Source organism: Aedes albopictus, chromosome 2 (genome assembly GCF_035046485.1).
Source record: "Aedes albopictus strain Foshan chromosome 2, AalbF5, whole genome shotgun sequence".
NCBI lineage: Eukaryota > Metazoa > Arthropoda > Insecta > Diptera > Culicidae > Aedes > Aedes albopictus.
This window is the reverse complement of record NC_085137.1, coordinates 361,016,251-361,034,539: the sequence shown is the minus strand read 5'-3', so window position 1 is coordinate 361,034,539 and position 18,289 is coordinate 361,016,251. Positions and strand designations below refer to the sequence as shown.

Sequence of the window (18,289 nt, the reverse complement as noted above, 5' to 3'; positions counted from 1 at the left end):
GCCACCCTGAAGGAAGTTATGACGTAATGCTGAAAATTTATGGAAGGTGCCACTGACATTGTGCCACTCGCAGGGTTGCATTTGAACGTGATCAATTTTCTTTGAAGTTCAAATACGGCACGCTGCGATTAAACATATTTGAACTTTGTTCAGTTCAAAATTTGGAACGCACGTGAGCTCGAAAGTGAACGCAACTTGAGCAAGAACTGCACCCGCAGAATGCCAACATGCCAACATGGTACCCTGGTACCTGGTAAACTGAAATGGTCATGTTTCTACCATTTTTTCACCAATTGGGTTCTTTAGGGGTATCCAGATTATTTTATAATCGGATTCTCCGCCCAAAAATTAGTCGAAATCCAAAATTTCATAATTTTTGGAGTCCGGGAACTATTTTTAAAATGCATTTAAAGTTTGTATGGGGAAATTTTTTTGTTCGGGTTGAACTGTCACTTTATCGATTGAACTGTCATTCTATCCATAAAAATGAAAACTGTTTTGTTACTTTAACCATCAAAACAATGGTATTGGAATCCAATAAAATCACGATATACTCAGAAAAATGAGCTCTTTCGATTAGGCTATAGAAAATAGCAATATTTTATTCACTAAACAACCCAATTCTAGCCTTCTTGAGCTGATTTAATTCAGAAACTCACCCTCTAATGAGAGGAGCAACCGGTTCGGTCACTGTGGATCCGGATTTCGCTGCAGAATCTTAATGCCCGATACTAAAATGCCCCACTTTATTATGGCGCATATTTTCGCGCAACAACGCATGTATGCAGATGCGTCACAAAGTCCTTAGGGCAGCACCTTGGTCAGGACGCACATAAGATTTGATGACATATCCAAGCTCAGTTCATTTTTGCCTCGCATTTAGTTCAAATGCAACACTGGGTGCCAGTAGAAGGGGCTCCAGAGAAGAAAGGCCGGGAAAGTCCGGGAATAAATAATGTTACACTTAACGTGGCGTGGTTTAAGTTTTTATATACGACAGTGCGAATATTCCCTACTCGCGAAGAACTGGTCAAGAAACATGCCCTCCCTGAGGTGTTGTTTCAGGGAGCCTCAGGAAGGCTCCCCTCTGAATTAGTTGGCAGATACAAGTGAAAGAATGAGTATCCTTTAAAAGAATAAAGAACTCACTATTTGCCTAGATTACTCGTTTTCGACGTTTTCGACGTTTTGTCCTTTCGACGTTTTGTCCCTTTCGACGTTTTGGCATTCGACCATTTGGCATTCGACGTTTTGGCATTCGACGTTTTGTCTTTCGACGTTTTGTCCCTAAATCGTATTCCCTGTATGCATTTTATTGCATAACTTCTCTGCACGCTTCACTGAAATGAGAAACATAGAGCTTGCTGACGTTTATTCACCTCTCTCTTTCAAGCATGCAGGCGGGATAGGATTTGTTTTCATCGGGAAACCTTTCCTGATGACAACAAATCCTATTCCGCCTGCATGTTTGAAAGAGAAAGGTGAATAAACGTCAGCAAGCTCTATATTGTTTAGGACCATTTTAGAAGGGTTCTGGGCAGGTCTGGTCAATGCGGAACGGGTTACAGGGATTCCGGAAGGTGGTCAATTGGGTAACAACAATGAACTTCGTATAGTTTTCGCTCCAAAACCCGGCGCCACATGGTGCAACCTTCGATTTTCATGTCTGTTGTTGTTGTGATACACAAGGAGGTTAATAGGCATCTTCTTCTTCTTCTTCTTCTTGGCGTACCATCCCTACTGGAAAAAATCCTGCTTCTTAGCTTTATGTGTTTTATGAGAATGGGTGACAAAACGTCGAATGCCAAAACGTCGAATGCCAGAACGTCAAATGCCAAAACGTCGAAAGGACAAAACGTCGAAAGGACAAAACGTCGAAAAGTGTGTATGTGTTCACAGTTCAGCGTGTTTTTTTTTAATTTTTTTGTGAATTTAAATCGATCCTGTTGGTAGCCTGAGAAGGGTGGTGATACGGTAGATCCACCAAGATGGCAGGATGACGAACTGATTAATGGGGACACACGAACATTGTCTCGTTATCTGCGGTCACTGCCCGAGGTCAGTAACTCATTTTGCACTCTATAATGCTTCAGTTGAAACCACTAGCTGAGTAAAGATTATTGCGAGGATACATAGCATTGTTGTACTAGCACTATATTCTGCGAATACCGGATGAATTGCGGAGAAGGATAGCTAGTCAAAACCCCGCTAGTTCAAGTAGAACTCCGGTTCTGAGTGAGGAAGACATTCCCTCCCACCCCTTACGGTGGGATGGAAAGTACCGGCAAGTCGTGCCGTAAACCAAATCAGACGCCCTTGAAGGAATAATGCACCTGATCATCGCCATCACAACCCTAAAGGTGCTAGAGATCCGGCAGACGATAGCTAGAGGCTACCATCGAAGCTACCCTGAAGGAAGCTGTGACGTAATGCTGAAAATTTGTGGAAGGAAATTTGTGACAGTGTGCCACTCGCAGTGTTGCATTTGAACGCGATCAATTGCGTTTGCGAAGTTCAAAAACGGCACGCTGCGATCAAACATATTTTAACATTGTTCAGTTCAAAATTAGATTAAGAACTGCACCCGCAAAAACATGGCACCCTGGTACCTGGTAAACTTAAATGGTCATGTGTCTGCCATTTTTATCACAAATTCTAACAATCTTGGGTTGATTCGATTCAGAAAGTCACCCTCTATTGAGAGGGGGAACCAGTTCGGTCACCGTGGATTACCGGAAAATCCGGATTTCGGTGCAGAATCTTAATGCCCGATGCCAAAATGTCCCATTTCATTGTGGCGCATATATTCGCGCAACAACGCATGTATGCAGATGCGTCACAAAGTCCTAGGGCAGCACCTTGGTCAGGACGCACATAAGATTTGATGACACATCCAAGCTCAGTTCCTTTTTGGCTCGCGTTTAGTTCAAATGCAACACTGGGTGCCAGTAGAAGGGGCCTCAAAGAAGTAAGAGAAGAAAAGCCGGGAAAGTTCGGGAATAAACAATTTTACATTTAACGTGACGTCATGTGAGTTTTTTTATATACGGCAGTGCGAATATTCCCTACTCACGAAGAACTGGTCAAGGAACATGCCGACCCTGAGGTGTTGTTTCAGGGAGCCTCAGGAAGGCTTCCCTCTGAACTAGTTGGCAGATACAAGTGAAAGAATGAGTATCCTTTAAAAGAATAAAGAACTCACTATTTGCTTAGATTACTCGTTTTCGACGTTTTCGACGTTTTGTCCTTTCGACGTTTTGTCCCTTTCGACGTTTTGGCATTCGACCATTTGGCATTCGACGTTTTGGCATTCGACGTTTTGTCTTTCGACGTTTTGTCCCTAATCCAGTTTTTATATACGACAGTGCGAATATTCCTTACCTACGAAGAACTGGTCAAGGAACATGCCGACCCTGAGGTGTTGTTTCAGGGAGCCTCAGGAAGGCTTCCCTCTGAACTAGTTGGCAGATACAAGTGAAAGAATGAGTATCCTTTAAAAGAATAAAGAACTCACTATTTGCTTAGATCACTCGTTTTCGACGTTTTGTCCTTCCGACGTTTTGTCCCTTTCGACGTTTTGGCATTCGACCTTTTGGCATTCGACGTTTTGGCATTCGACGTTTTGTCTTTCGACGTTTTGTCCCTAAGCCTGCGCACAGTATACGTCAGGGGGAGGTGGTTGTTATTGTTGTTTTATCCGTTCCGTCAAGTGGAAGAGCGGCGAGGTTATTGGAGGATCATCCTCATTCATTAGAGGACGATCGGATGTAGCAATGAACATTGATTCCCATGCGTTTAATTGGAAGGCTTTTCGGACGTTTTTTTATTAATTTCGCTTCTGGCCAATTGATGTTGTGGTTTTGGGCCGTAGAGTGCGCCGCTACACTAGAATCGTTAGCTCGTTCATTGTCCACTGCATTCTTATGCCCACGCAAACGAACTCTGAACTTTCGGCGGGTTTGGCCTATATAAGTTTGGGGTCACCCCCTCAAAAACATGTCATTTTTTTAGGCCCATATGTCCGCCAATTTGCGTCCGATTTCAAAACCCTAGGTTTCATTCAAAAGATAATAAGTCAAAGAAACTTTGAACATGATTTAAAAGAAACTTTTTCAAAAAAAAATAGTATGTAAACTTAACCCAAAGTTGCCAAATTTTCTAAAAAATGAATATAAACTTACGGCAGTGTCGCTGGAAGTTGGGTCGACCAAATTTTAAGATGAGATCGGTAATATGACCCATTTTCTATTAGCTTTCAACTACTTTTTACAGAACTTAGCTAAAAAATCTAGATAAAAAGTTATTAAGTAAATTAATCCTTGATGTCATCGACCAAAAGTTTGGGGTCACCCCTCAAAATGCTGTATCGGCCAAAAGTTTGGGGTCACTATCGTAAAACATGGAAAAGTGATTTGTTGATATCTTTGTCATCTTTCATTCAATTTTAATTCTTCTTGCACACTAACTTATCTTTACCGAACTCAGTAATATTTTTGACGAAATTAGAACAGCTGAACGTTCGGCGATCGTTTCGGTAATTAAAACGAATGCTGAACACTCGGTAGTCAAGAAAGATTTTCGAACTGTCAAAAAGTACCGAATAGTTTGTAAACTTGTGACGACCGTTCAGTACTTTTTTGAGGTTCATTCAGCAACAATATGAAAGTGACGTAGCTTGATATCCAAGCAATTTTTATCAGAATTGCTCATTAAAAACATGTTTTAAACACTTTTGTTCCATTATTTCCTTTATTTTTCTACATTTGAAACAAAATTTTGAAACGTTCTGGTTGTTTTCCTGTCTTTCGAGAACATTTAGTTCGCAGTTGATTCATCCTGCCTGGCATCCTGCTGATGCCGACGCTACGTTTATCGTTGAAAAATCTGTAGAAAAGTAGTTGAAGGATATGTAATTTCCAGCTAAAACTATGAAAACAAAACGGACTCACCTTTTAACTTCCTTTTTGATAGTCAAAAATGCAGAGAACCCTAATCGGCAGTGTTGTCGACGTTGCTGCGCACCAAAACACACTATGATAACAAATGGCGGAACCATTGTTAGTCATTCAACTAGCGACAGATGTTCTACAATCTGTTCAGTAAAACCTAGCGAAATGTTCGGCAGAAAATTGATGAACGTTCAGCATGAGAAAGTATGTATGCCGACTGTTCAGCAATATGTCACCGAAATTTTTGACAGTTCGTCTTTACCGAACACTTCGGTACGAAAAATATCTGAATACAGTAAATTATTTTAAAAATTACAAAAGTTCAGCAAAAATCTTGCTGTTGTCGTCAAAAGCAAAGTTTTATAACCGAGGGCACAGCAATTTAATATCATTGACGAAGTTATCCGCAATAGAAAGTACCGAACATCGAGCACGGGATTAAGTGTGTGGCTTATTTGAAACAAAATGAATGATACTTACTGCATAGACATTGAACCACACATATTTGTTGAAATTTACCTACTAAAACTTTACGTAAAGTTGCTTCATTTTTTGAAGCGTGGTAAAATGTGCTAACTTTACATAACATTTTTATATACAAAAATCGTTAAATACGTTAAGTTGAAGACATCAAACGTAAATTTAGTTAATTATCTTTGAAATGAGCCAAAAATAATTAAAATTGAACTATAGATGACGAAGATATCACCAAATCACTTTTCCATGTTTTACGAAAGTGACCCCAAACTTTTGGCCGATACAGCATTTTGAGGGGTGACCCCAAACTTTTGGTCGATAATATCAAGGATTAATTTACTTAATAACTTTTTTTCTAGATTTTTTAGCTAAGTTCTGTAAAAAGCAGTTGAAAGCTGATAGAAAATGGGTCATATTACCGATCTCATCTTAAAATTTGGTCGACCCAACTTCCAGCGACACTGCCGTAAGTTTATATTCATTTTTTAGAAAATTTGGCAACTTTGGGTTAAGTTTACATACTAATTTTTTTGAAAAAGTTTCTTTTAAATCATGTTCAAAGTTTCTTTGACTTATTATCTTTTGAATGAAACCTAGGGTTTTGAAATCGGACGCAAATTGGCGGAGATATGGGCCTAAAAAAATGACATGTTTTTGAGGGGGTGACCCCAAACTTTTGAACGGGAGTGTATACCGCAGGACAGTCTTGGCATGGAATTTCGTATATACCGGATTTTTTCCCAGATGCTACTCTGTCCTTAAGGTTGCACAAGTGGTCCTTCAAAGTGTTGCCACTTTTGTATACCACGTGAAAACCGTGGCTTTTCAGGACAGCTTGAACTAAAACTTGAACTTTGTTATTCTACTTCCATCAATTATTTATTTAGTAGATTCACTGAGAATTCCTCTAGGAGTTCCTGTCAGAGTTTCACTGGGAATTCTTTTAAAAGTTTCAACGGAAGTATTTCCAGTTACACCGGAAGTTTCACACGAAGATCCTCTATGAATACTTGTAGGGCTCCCTCTGCTAATATCCAGAAATTGTAGTAGTTGATCCACCGTGAGTCCGTCCAGCAAATCCACCGTGAATTCCTCCAGAACATTCACTGGAACTCCTCTAAGACTTCGACCAGAGATTCTCCTAGGAGTTACATCAAGAATCCCTCTAGGAAATTCACTAGGGATTCGTCAAGGAGTTCCAAAGAGAATTTCGCTATAAATTGCATCGATTATTTATCGAAGTTCCATCGGAAAGCCCGGCAAAAGTTTTACCGGGAATTTTTGTGGGAATTTTTCTTGAAGTTCCACCGAAAATCTCTTCAGAAATCGTTCTTAAAGTTCCAAAGAAAATTTCCCCAAGAATTCCTCGAAATACTTCTCTATGTGTTCCGCCGCAAATTTCCTCTAGAAAATAAATTTTTCATCCCTAGAGAAATTCGGTCAGGAATTCCTTTGAAAGTTTAATTCACAGGGGATACTTCCTAACAGTTGTACCAGAGAATAATTGTGGAAATTTCTTTTCAAAATACCTTTGGAAAATCCTCTAGGAGCTCCAGAATTTCTCTAAGTAATTACTTTAGAAGTTCCATCATACATTCCAACAGGAAATCCATCGAGAATTTCTCTGCAAGTTTCACCAAATAGTGCTCTACAATTTTCGCAGAAAGTTCATGGTAAAGTCTTGGAAATTTATCTAGGCAGCATCAATTTATTACGAAATACTTAAATCGTAATTTTCGTACCCTCACCACCCCTTCCATGACGCATTTTTTTGTTTGAAAATTTAGAGCTCCACTCTAATTTCTCTTGGATTTTCTCCGTAAATTTGTTTAGAAGCTTAACCGGAAAATTTTCTGGGAGCTCCATCAGATAATCTTCCAAAAGTTTTGCTGTGAATACCTGTAGGAACTTCGCAACACAGATGCTTCGTAAATTCCTCTAGCTCCTCCTGAATTTCCTCTTGAATATACAATAGTTACACCGCATATTCCTCTAGAATTTATAGTAGGTACACCCAGAAGAGGGCCCATATAGCCGAGGCGGTAAACGCACGGGTATTCAGCATGACCATGCTGAGGGCGACGGGTTCGATTCCCGGTCGGTCCAGGATCTTTTCGTAAAGGAAATTTCCTTGACTTCCTTGGGCATAGAGTATCTTCGTGCCTGCCACACGATATACGCATGCAAAATGGTCATTGGCAGAGGAAGCTCTCAGTTAATAACTGTGGAAATGTTCATAGAACACTAAGCTGAGAAGCAGGCTTTGTCCCAATGAGGACGTTACGCCAAGAAGAGAGAGAGAGACCCAGAAGAGTTTGACCGGGAAACCCTCTAGGAGTGCCACTAAATGCCGAATGTTTCTGGTTCATAGCTTCTATGGTTATATGCTCTACATGGAATTTTTCAAAGACTCTAGAATTTCCTATCGAAAATCATCATGGAGCTTTATCGGGAAATTCTGTAAAAATTTCACCAGGCGTTACACCAGTAATTGTTCCAAGAGATAATTTTATTATTTCTTTAATTTGACAAAAAAAAACACAAACAAAAAACAGTTCCACCAGGAATTTCGCAAGGACTTTCACAGGAATTGTTCTAAGAGTTCCACTTCTAATTCTTCTAGGGTTTCTACCAAGAATCTTTCCAGCAGAAAGTTCTTCAGTAGATCTCTAGAATTTCGTTCAGTAGTCTCTCAGGATATTTCTTCGGCTGGTCGACCGAAAATTCCTTCAAGAGTTCCAAGAGTTCCATTCTGCGGCAAACTCTTAAAGAAATTCTCCGCGGAAATTTTAGATGATTTATCGATGAATCCCTTAAAGAGGGATACCCGATTGCCTCCAAAAAGCTAGTTTTTTGGCCACATTTGGCTTTAACGAATTTTAATATTTTTTGCTCAACTCCTACAGTATTGGTATCAAAGAAGCAAATAACCAAAAAATATGAGAGAATATGATGCCGTTTTAAAATATGAAACTTATTACGTATATTAGGGTGTTCCAGAACAAAATCTATCAAAAAATCAACTTTTTAAGGTTTTTCTGATCACAAATGTGATGATTACATATGTTTCCTTCAATGTTATTGGCACACGTTGTTCGGAGAAGCTGTAGCAAATAAGTATAGCTTTCAATTTCTGCCAAAAGAATTAAGTTTTGACATGTTTTAGTGTAGTTATGATTTTTTGAAGTTCAAAAATGGTCGAAAAACACAAAATTGATTTGATGCACCTCTTAATTTCAATGGATTTGGCTGAAATTTTGACCAGTTACTTCTTTTAGGATGCCAATCAAAATATGGGGATGGACTTGAGAATCAGAGAACATTTTTGAAAAGGTGGACAGGCCTAGTAAATATTCATGTAAATGATTAAAATTTAGCTGTCGAAGCCTACGTTTGTTGTAAAAATTTGAGAGCAATACAATATAGATTGCTCCAGTGGCCTGGGGACCACGTGGAATCAATATGACTTTTCATTTAGGCCCCTATAACCATAGCTGTAAAGGCATTCAGCATAAGGGTAACGGGCTCGATTTACGGTCGACCTTGGAACTTTTCATAAGGGAAATTACTCTTATTCCCTTGGGCATATAGTATCTTCGTGCTTGCCACACGATATACATATGTAAAATAATAATTGCAAGAGAAAACTCTCAATAAATACTACAGTGATAGACATTCGTTTAGCCGAGACCAAAAAAATTTCAAAAAAGTGTCAGGAAACTCATTTAAAAGATTTTATGATAAAACTTTTTTATCGTAGTGATGGTATATCTTGTACTGTTTTATAAAAATGTGATACATTACACTTACATATACACTGAAACAAAAACGAGGGTAAAAACCCTTCAAATGCCTTTTTTGCCTAGACATTCATTTAGCCGAGGTAAATGAAAAATTGGCTTTCAATAGATTTTTTCAATTTTGTGAGTATATTTCGACGATATACCCCAAGGTATTTAGTTTATGACGTGTTAGCAAGATACTTGACCTTAAAAGTTGATTTATTTGTGAGATTCAGAGAAATATTATAAAAAATATCCCGATAAGGAGAAGCGATGATAAGTAAATTTATTTAAGAAAAATGATTTCTGTAAACACTTAAACGTAAGCTAGATTAGCAGTTTTAAAAATATGGCACAGAATAATTGTTAGAAATGTTCAAATTATTGCATAAAGTGTCATGAAAAAATTAAGTATATTGGTTTTTGGTTGGGTAAACCTTAAAATGGGATTGATAAAAGCTAAAATAAATAGTTCTTCGTTGAAATAATGACGTGCCCTAATGCCTGTGGAGTATACCTGTTTGATACTAGCATTACTAAATGAGCTAGAAGACTGCTAAGTGAAAGAACTGCAAGAACTGTCAGAATTTTTGTACCCTGATTATTTAAAAGCAGATGTTCATACATAAATGCATGACATGGCCAAAACGTTGGCTTATTTCATTCAATCTGAAGAAATATATTATAAATGAGTCTAAGATTTGAACCACATTCATTTTTAACATGATTTATCTGAAAATAACGTCTAAATTATGAAATAAGTAGTTCATGCTACAAATTTGAATACTTTCGGTGTCATTTCTCGAAATGTGTGCCGTCCAATGTATGTTATTTCATCCAGAATACAGTCTAGAAGATATTGGTAGCTATTAGAAGACGTAATAGTAGTAAACGCTGTGATTTATGCAAGTGAAACCATCATATTTCATCAAAACAATACTTATATACGTGATTTTTTGATGGTTTGCGTTATTTTTTCCTATTAAAAACACTGTTTTTCGTAAATTTTCAACCTACACTCGTCATGAAACTTTCATTTGGTTCTTTTGAAACACTTCCGATAAAAATAACTACATCAAATCTCAATTTGGAAACATTAACAATATTATGACATATTTATATTATGAGATGCTTGTAAAATTAATATGGCAACACTTCCAAAAACGTTCTAATTCATGATGTACAAGTCGATCTTCAATGCAGGTCACTATACAAAATGATTTTGTTGGATATTTTTCGAAATTTGTTAGTTTTTTACTATGGAATTCCAAAAATTGTACAATTCGGCTAAACGAATGTCTAGGCAAAAAATGACATTTGAAGGGTTTTTACCCTCGTTTTTGTATCAGTGTATATGTAAGTGTGATGTATCACATTTTTATAAAACAGTACTAGATATGCTATCACTACGATAAAAAAAATTTATCATAAAATCTTTTGTATGAGTTTCCTGACACTTTTTTGATTTTTTTTTGGCCTCGGCTAAATGAATGTCTATCACTGTAGTAGAAGTGCTCATAAAACACTCCTGGAAGAACTCCTGGATGAATTCATTGAAGGATTCCTGGAGGAGTTTCTGGGGAAATTCCTGGAAGAATTCATTGGAATCTCTGGTGAAATCCCTGCAAGAATTCCAGGAAGAATCCATGAAGAAAATTTCTGAAGGAATCCGTGGAAGAATTCCTGGAGGCATATCTGGAGGCATTCCTGGAGGAATTCCTAGGGATTCTTGTAAGAATTTTTGTAGGTACACTAAAGTTTTTAACGCGGTTTTTTTTCGTGGTTTTGTTACGCAGTTTTTTTACGCCGTCCGTTCTAAAAAAAAAACGCGTTTAAAAAAAAACAGTCGTAAAAAACCGCGTTATTTCAAAAACCGTCGTTAAAAAAAATCCGCATTTTTTCAAAAACACGCTTAAAATAGTCACGACTACATCTACCCTGACTTGACTTTATTACGACGTTTTTTTGAAATAATTCGGTTTTTAACGATGGTTTTTGAAATAACATGTTTTTACGACGTTTTTTTTTTAAATAACGCGGTTTTTTTCCACGCGGTATTGTTTTACGCGGCACCATTACTGTCGTAAAGAAAGCTTCTGTGTATCCCTGTAGGTGATTCTGGATTTGTTTTCGAAAAAAATCTGGATGAATGATTGAAGGAATTTATGGAGGAATACACGTTGAAATTTCTGGACTTATTTTCAGGGTTTCCAAGAGAAATTTATGGAGGAATGTCTGGACGAACTCCCGGAGGCGTTCTTGAATTTCTAACGATTTTTTTGGAAGAATTTTTTGAGCAATTCTTGGAGCAATTCCAAAAGAAATTCCTAAATAAATTTCTGAAGGAATCCTTGAACGAATCTCTGGAGGAATTCCACAAGGAATTCCGGGAGAAAGTTCATGAGGATTTTATGAAGAAAATATCGGAGGAACTCTGTGAGAAATTCCTGGAGGAATTTTTGGAGGATTTCCTGGATGTATTCTTGGAGGAATTCCTGAAAGAATCACTGGCGAAACCCATTGAGAAATATCTGGAGGAATCTCTGGAAACACCTCTGCATGAAGCCCTGGAGGAATTCCTGGAGGCTTTCCTGTAGGATTTTCTAGAAGAATACATGGTGGAATTCCTTAAGAAATCTGTGGAGGAATTCAAGGAAGAATTCCTTGAGGGATTACAGGCGTAATCCCTGGCGGAATCACTGATAGAATTCCCGGATGAATTCATGGAGGGATTCCTGAATATATGCTTGAAAGAACCACCGGATGAATTCCTTACTTAACGAATTTTTGGAGGAATCCGTAAACGCATTCCAGCAGAAATTCCTGGAGATTATCTTTGAAGGATATCTTTGAAGGAATTTCTCGGGGCATCACTGGAGATATTTCTTTATGAATCCTTGGATGAACTCCTGCAGAAATCCCTGGTTGAATTCTACTTCTTCATCTTTGTGGCTCAACGTTCCCGCTGAAACTAGGCCTGCCTCACTTCAACTTAGTGGTTTTTGTGCACTTCCACAGTTATTAATTGTTTGCCTGCCATTGCATGAATTTGTATATTGTGAAGCAAGTACAATGATACACTACGCCCAGGGAGTCGAGAAAACTTCTCGGCTGGGATTGAACCCGCCATCTCCGGATTGGCGATCCATAGCCTCAATCACTAGGCTAACTGGTGGAATTATTGGAGTATTTTCTAAAGAAACCCCTGGATGAATTTCAGGAGGAATTTTTGAAGGAATGTATGGAGAAATCCCTGAATGCGGTCCAAAAGAAGTCTTTGGAGGACTTCCTGGAGGAATCCATGAAAGAATTCCTGGAAAAATTTCTGTTGGAATTTCTGAAGAAATTCGGAAGGAATCCCTGGAGTTATCCCTGGAGGCATTTCTAGAGGAATCCCTGGAGAAACTCCTGGAGGATACCCTGAAGACCTTCTGGAGGAATTTTCGGCGGAAGCCTTGGAGGACCTTTGTAGATTGCAAGAAGAACTCCGATAGATTTTTTTATCTAGGAATTCTGACTTAATTCAAGTCCTAAGAAATTCTTTCATGAAGACTGTTCGGATGTTTCAACTAACTTTTGTAGCAGCCGTTACTTGCTTTGGCATTTCAAACTGTAAACCGCCCGTTTGACCGGTCGTGCTGTTCAGCACTATCGTAACAAAGACATTTTTTGTATTGATTGTATTTTATTGATGCTTTTCTCGATTCGATTTTATATGATATGTAAAATAAAACCGAGATGTTAGGAGCTATTTCTTGTTAGGAGTGAACACGCATGATAACAAAAAGAACGGAAATAATAAATGCCTAAATCGTTTGTTTTTGAAATCCCGAGCAGATGAGAATAGCAAGTTAATATCTACGAAATCACATAACCTGTTTTTATATCTTGTTTTTTTATTAATAAATTATCAAGGCATAGCTTTTCCATAACAAATTTTGTTGGACAATCTTATATTGTTATAATCAAGCTATTGATATACATTAACTAAATTACATTAAAATAACATGTTTTGTTGAAGTTCAAGTTTAGTTATTGTTGTACAATATTGATCAACTTATCAGCAATAGCAGTAACAGTAACAAGTTTTGAAATCACAGCAACAATTCGACAATTATGACTTGCCCCTTTGTGTTGTTCCATTTTTGTATTCAGTTAAGAAGTAAATTTCTAAACGACTCCTTTTAAGGATTCCCTTATTCCTTAAATAATTTTCGGATAAGCACTTCGAAGTTCTGGAGGAACCTTTCGATAAATCCCTGGAGAAGTCTTCAAGAGAACTACTGGCGCAATTTTCTCAGAAATTCCGAATGTAATTCTTCTGAGTAATTATTAGAATTCTTGGCAGAATCTTTCGAAAAACCCCAGAATCTTCGGAAAAACTTCTGGTGAAATCTTCAAAGAAATTTTCAGAGAAATCTTAAGATGAAGTTCAGAACTAATGATCACAGGAAATTCTGGAGAAACCCTTGAAGGGATTCTATGCAGGATTCTGGAGGAGTCTTTGAAAATCCATGAAAGATTCCGTCAAAGAACTTCCGGCAAAGACTCTTGGAGTCATTTATGGAAAAGTTCATGACCAAATCTGTCGACAAATTTCTGCAAGAATTTTAGAGTTCTAGAAAAAAATATTGCAAAAATTTCTGGTGAAAGTCCTGTAGGAATCATCAGAGGAAGTTCAGGAGAAATTATAGCAAATTTTTTGGAGGAATCCTTGTAGAATCCAGGAGGAATATTCGACATAATTCTTGAATCCAGGGAAAAATCGGAGGAATTAAAACAATCTTTTCAATATCCCAAAAATTTTCTCCAAAACTGTTGAGCATTCTAAAAAAAATTCAGTTTCTATGCTGAAAAAAAAACAAAACAAAAGTCACAAATTGCTATCGACGATTAAACTTTTTCAAGTACACGTGCTGATTTCAAAACCTTGCTCCGAAAACAATTAAAGTACAACAGTTTATAAATTACAGGTGGAAATCGAAGCTCGTCGTATTTGATAATATAGAAATTACTAAAGTTCGATTATCTTGCGACTTCAAATCTCTTGGAATGAATTAAAAGCTGAATACAGTATTTTTTAATCATTTGAAAATATTTCTTACGTCAGAGTGATGAACCTCATGCTATTTTTGTGAGACAAAGCGAATAATTTTATATAATAAGTATTATAACTTATTTAGTAACGAGTTTGATATCATAGCAGATTCTGCTCTCCGATTATTATCAATAACATATTAATATCCAAATTTGTTATCAAAATATTTTCCGCATTCACTGTTATTAAGTTGTTATTGAAACTAACAAAACAAGTTATTGAAATGGTTTTCCAGGAACATTTTTTTGTTATGGAATTTGTTATTTTGCCGCTTATGACAGACAAGTTTATAACACAATATGTTATGGTAATAACTTGAAAATAATCATTTTATTATTCAGTTATTTTGCCAAAATAACACAACTTCTTATGCTGTTGTTATTCCCTTCTGCTCGGGATATGTTGAACATAAGGATATAGTACGTGATGCCGAGTTCTCTATGTTACCGTAGAGTTTCTTAACATGTTGCTTAAGGATGTTGCTCTACTCCCAAAATAACCTAGAATAACGTGTTGAAGGTTTGACAAATGGATCTAGAAAGTGCAATACAAAGAGTTGAAAAAACTAACTTGAGGATCGCTGCTCTAATGCAACGCATGGCAATACATATTTTGGAATGACTCATCATTTTCCCCTTAGCTCAGATGAGTATTACCAACACAAAGCTATACGTCAATGAGCTGAATTAAGGTTTCCCTTCGGGCTAACTGTGACTAAAAGGTAGCTATATTTGGATTGGTTTTTGATTTCATATGATTCCTGATAATTCTCGTGACAAACAGAATCAAAATATGCATATCCGGCTCCACCCTGCAGCAATCATATATTTGAGCGAAAGTGTAATACAACCAGTAGGTAATTATTATTGTTCGGCGAAAACGATAAAATATCAGATTGTATTTCATGTATAACAGAGGCTATGTAGCTTTCAATGTTTACCTACACATCAGATTTATTAAATCAATGTGATATATTGATGGTCATAGGCAAGAGCAACAACAGTAACACGTTTTAGCTTTTCCCCAACCATACCAAAACACATATCTTATCGCACGTACCTCGATGAACGCACGGACCCGCATCAGATAGCTCGGCAAGTTGAGGCAGACGAAAACCGACGACACTATCAGCAGCATTTTGGTAACCTTCATTTGTGAGTTGACCATCCGACCGATACCTGCCATGAACAGATAAAGAAAAGACACCGAAATGGGACTGTACTGATCTTTAGGAGGAGGATAGTCACGGCTTATGTCCTTACCGGGCCTTTGCTTGAGAACGTTGTTGCGTCCATTGGGATGGGGACAGGTCCGCTGCATGCTCAGCTGTCTACGAATTTCGAAACTGGAGGGCTTGCTGAACACGGGGGGAGCGCCGAACCGGAGTGATGTGCGTGCAATAAAATGGAACATTCCAAAATGAAGCTCGTGATAAACTTGTCACGCATCCCAAAGGCCACCATCGGAGCGAATGAGTGGGAATTGTTCCCGGGTCACGTCCATACTTACCGCCGTATCAGTGTCATGCTTCGACGAAGGCCGGCCACCCGCCACACCGTGAAACCCGTGATGGAGTTCAGCACCAGGATGATTGTAAATGGCACTACAAACACGATTACCGTGTCGAGGTAATTGAATATGATCATCTGGGCCTGCGAGTGGAAGATAGGAGCAGAAAAATAAACGTACAAATAGAACACATTTTATCGACATAATTGGATTGGGAATGGATGCGGTAGTATCATGGAAAATGAGGACGAATTGTCACGATATGAATGGTGTAGTCGTTAATTGGTTCACTTATGACAGAATTGTATAGGATATGGACTAGACTGAGTTAACAAAGTCGATTTTTTTTGGAACAAAGCTTTTTCGATTCCTTTCAGCGTCCAAAACAACTGTGCAAAATTTGGGAGCGATTGGTTGTTTCTCCGTATTCCGCATTGCGAATGAAATTTGTATGGAATTTAGTATGAGGAAACGTACTTTTTTTGCACTTTTCTCGTAAATTGAAATTTTTGTCTAAAACGTTCTAACTAATAACGTTGAAGTATAGCCTAGGATATGCTGAAAAACTTTGCCGAAGACCGCAAAGTGAACCGACACTTGTAAAAAAAGTTATAACGTGCAGATTGCCCGGTGGTCACCCGGATAAAAACTAACCATTCCTGTACCATACAGTGTACCAGCTACAATATAGTGTATTGTAATGGAATGGTTCGCTAAAAGCTTTGCACATTGGTAGCTACTATACATTTACATCCGATCTTCATGTAACAATATATTATACTGTTTTTCTTACGTTTGAACCAGAGTTGTGCAGTTTCAGGATGGTCAATGTCGAACGACACTCGCTTTAACCATCACTTCATACGACAAACGCAGTCCATCAAAACATAATCGATTCACGCAAAAGCCACTCCAGCCAACCCTCGTTCAATGCAGAGTCAACCACATCCAGCAGCAGCGATCGTCTCTTGTTTTCGAACCACACGATGAAACACCGAAGCGAGGTTTTGTTCTACGCCTTGCATTCTCTTCACAGGGCGTGCTATGTTTGTGTTTGCTGCGCCATGCAATAGCAATACTACTCAACAAATTGACCTTCGTCCTGCACGCTAAGGTCAGTTTACCCACATATGAGTACACTTTACCCATAATCGCCGAAAAGTGCACAACCTCATTTTATGGGTAAATACACTTTACTCATATATGGGTAAGTTGGATCTACGGGCAATATGGGTTGAATTTACCCATATATGAGTTCTTTGAATTTGGGTACATAGTACGCATATTTGTGTAAATGTTTTGTATTTATTCATTTTATTTATAAATAAAATTCCAACGATAGATTTCCAAAATAAAACAAATAAAATTAAAATACTTGAAAAAAGTTTATTCGAACATTATTATAAAACAGAAAAATATTAAAAAAAAAAAAAACAGGAAAAGGCTGGATCGTGCGGCGGCTCAATGGTCAAAGGACCGCTAACCGATTTCTGATGGTGGAGCACGCCCGCTTTCTTCCGGACGATGCGCTCCGGAGGGTCCACCAGCTGATGGAGTTTGTTAAATCTTGCGCTTGCTCGTATGGGCGTTTGAGGCCACGATCTCGACCAGAATGGGTAGGACCGGCAGTGAAATGCACAAACTGGAAGAAGCAAAAGATTGAATACTATTTTTGGTGATAAATAATAGCTTAACCTACTCAGATATTGATGCAAACTCCTCCCTGGTTCTAATAATGCCCGGACTTGAGCCACTTGTGGCGGTTTCCTTCCCGCTCCCACTCTATACTGGGTGGGTTTCAACTGCTCTGTAATCATGGCACTTCCTTTTTCTCCGGGCGGTTTGCATCATATGGCCGGCCTATTCAAATTTGGCAGCAGGGGGAGCGGAGTCCTAGACGATTCGTTCACGGTTTATTTGCACTCCGATGGATTGCTGGGCTGTTTGTTTCCCCGAAGGAAATTTTGTTCTATTCAGCTGAAAGCGACGGAAAAAGATTATGTACTTTTCTGGTTTATTGAATCGTTTATGAATTTCGAGGATACTTACAGGTCACCTGCTTCCTCTTCATCTAGGTGTTGTTTAGTTTGCAAATTTGCATCACCGTTCTCTAATAATTCCGGGAATATTTAACTAAAACAATTGTTTTATACTTGGCGAACCGAGTGAACTACCGATTTCGGTGCTGCCTCTCGAAAATATTATTTTTTTCATCCAAATATGGGTAAACAGTCTTTACCCATATATGAGTAAAGTCACTTCATCAAGAATATGGGTGAATTTTACCAATATTTATTGGTGAACTTTACCCATATTATTGGTAATGGATACGAAACCCAAATATGGGTAAATAATCTACCTATTTATGGGTAAACTGACCTTAGCGTGTGGCCCTTTCAGACGAGAGTCACCAAGCAGTGAGTGACATACACGCTAAGGTCAGTTTACCCACATATGAGTACACTTTACCCATA

General features: G+C 38.1%; 1 protein-coding gene and 1 long non-coding RNA gene across 3 annotated transcripts in view; both read right to left on the bottom strand.

Annotated features, from left to right (window-relative positions):
* Nucleotides 1–18,289, bottom strand: part of LOC109416943 (growth hormone secretagogue receptor type 1-like) — a 108,039-nt gene that overhangs the window by 62,635 nt on the left and 27,115 nt on the right. Inside the window, exons 2-4 of one of the 2 annotated variants that reach the window (XM_029866622.2) lie at nucleotides 15,816–15,958; nucleotides 15,569–15,663; nucleotides 15,366–15,484 (exon numbers count right to left, since the gene is read on the bottom strand). In XM_029866622.2, the coding sequence (XP_029722482.2) occupies nucleotides 15,366–15,484; nucleotides 15,569–15,663; nucleotides 15,816–15,958 (357 nt within the window). Of the gene's footprint in view, nucleotides 1–15,365; nucleotides 15,664–15,815; nucleotides 15,959–18,289 lie in introns of both variants that reach the window. The other variant, XM_029866621.2, reaches the window with a different exon arrangement.
* On the bottom strand, nucleotides 17,219–18,184 carry LOC134288331 (uncharacterized). Its single transcript, XR_009997902.1, has 3 exons — nucleotides 17,865–18,184; nucleotides 17,515–17,792; nucleotides 17,219–17,457 (listed from the first exon to the last, which is right to left on the bottom strand). It is a non-coding gene; the product is annotated as an uncharacterized LOC134288331 (long non-coding RNA).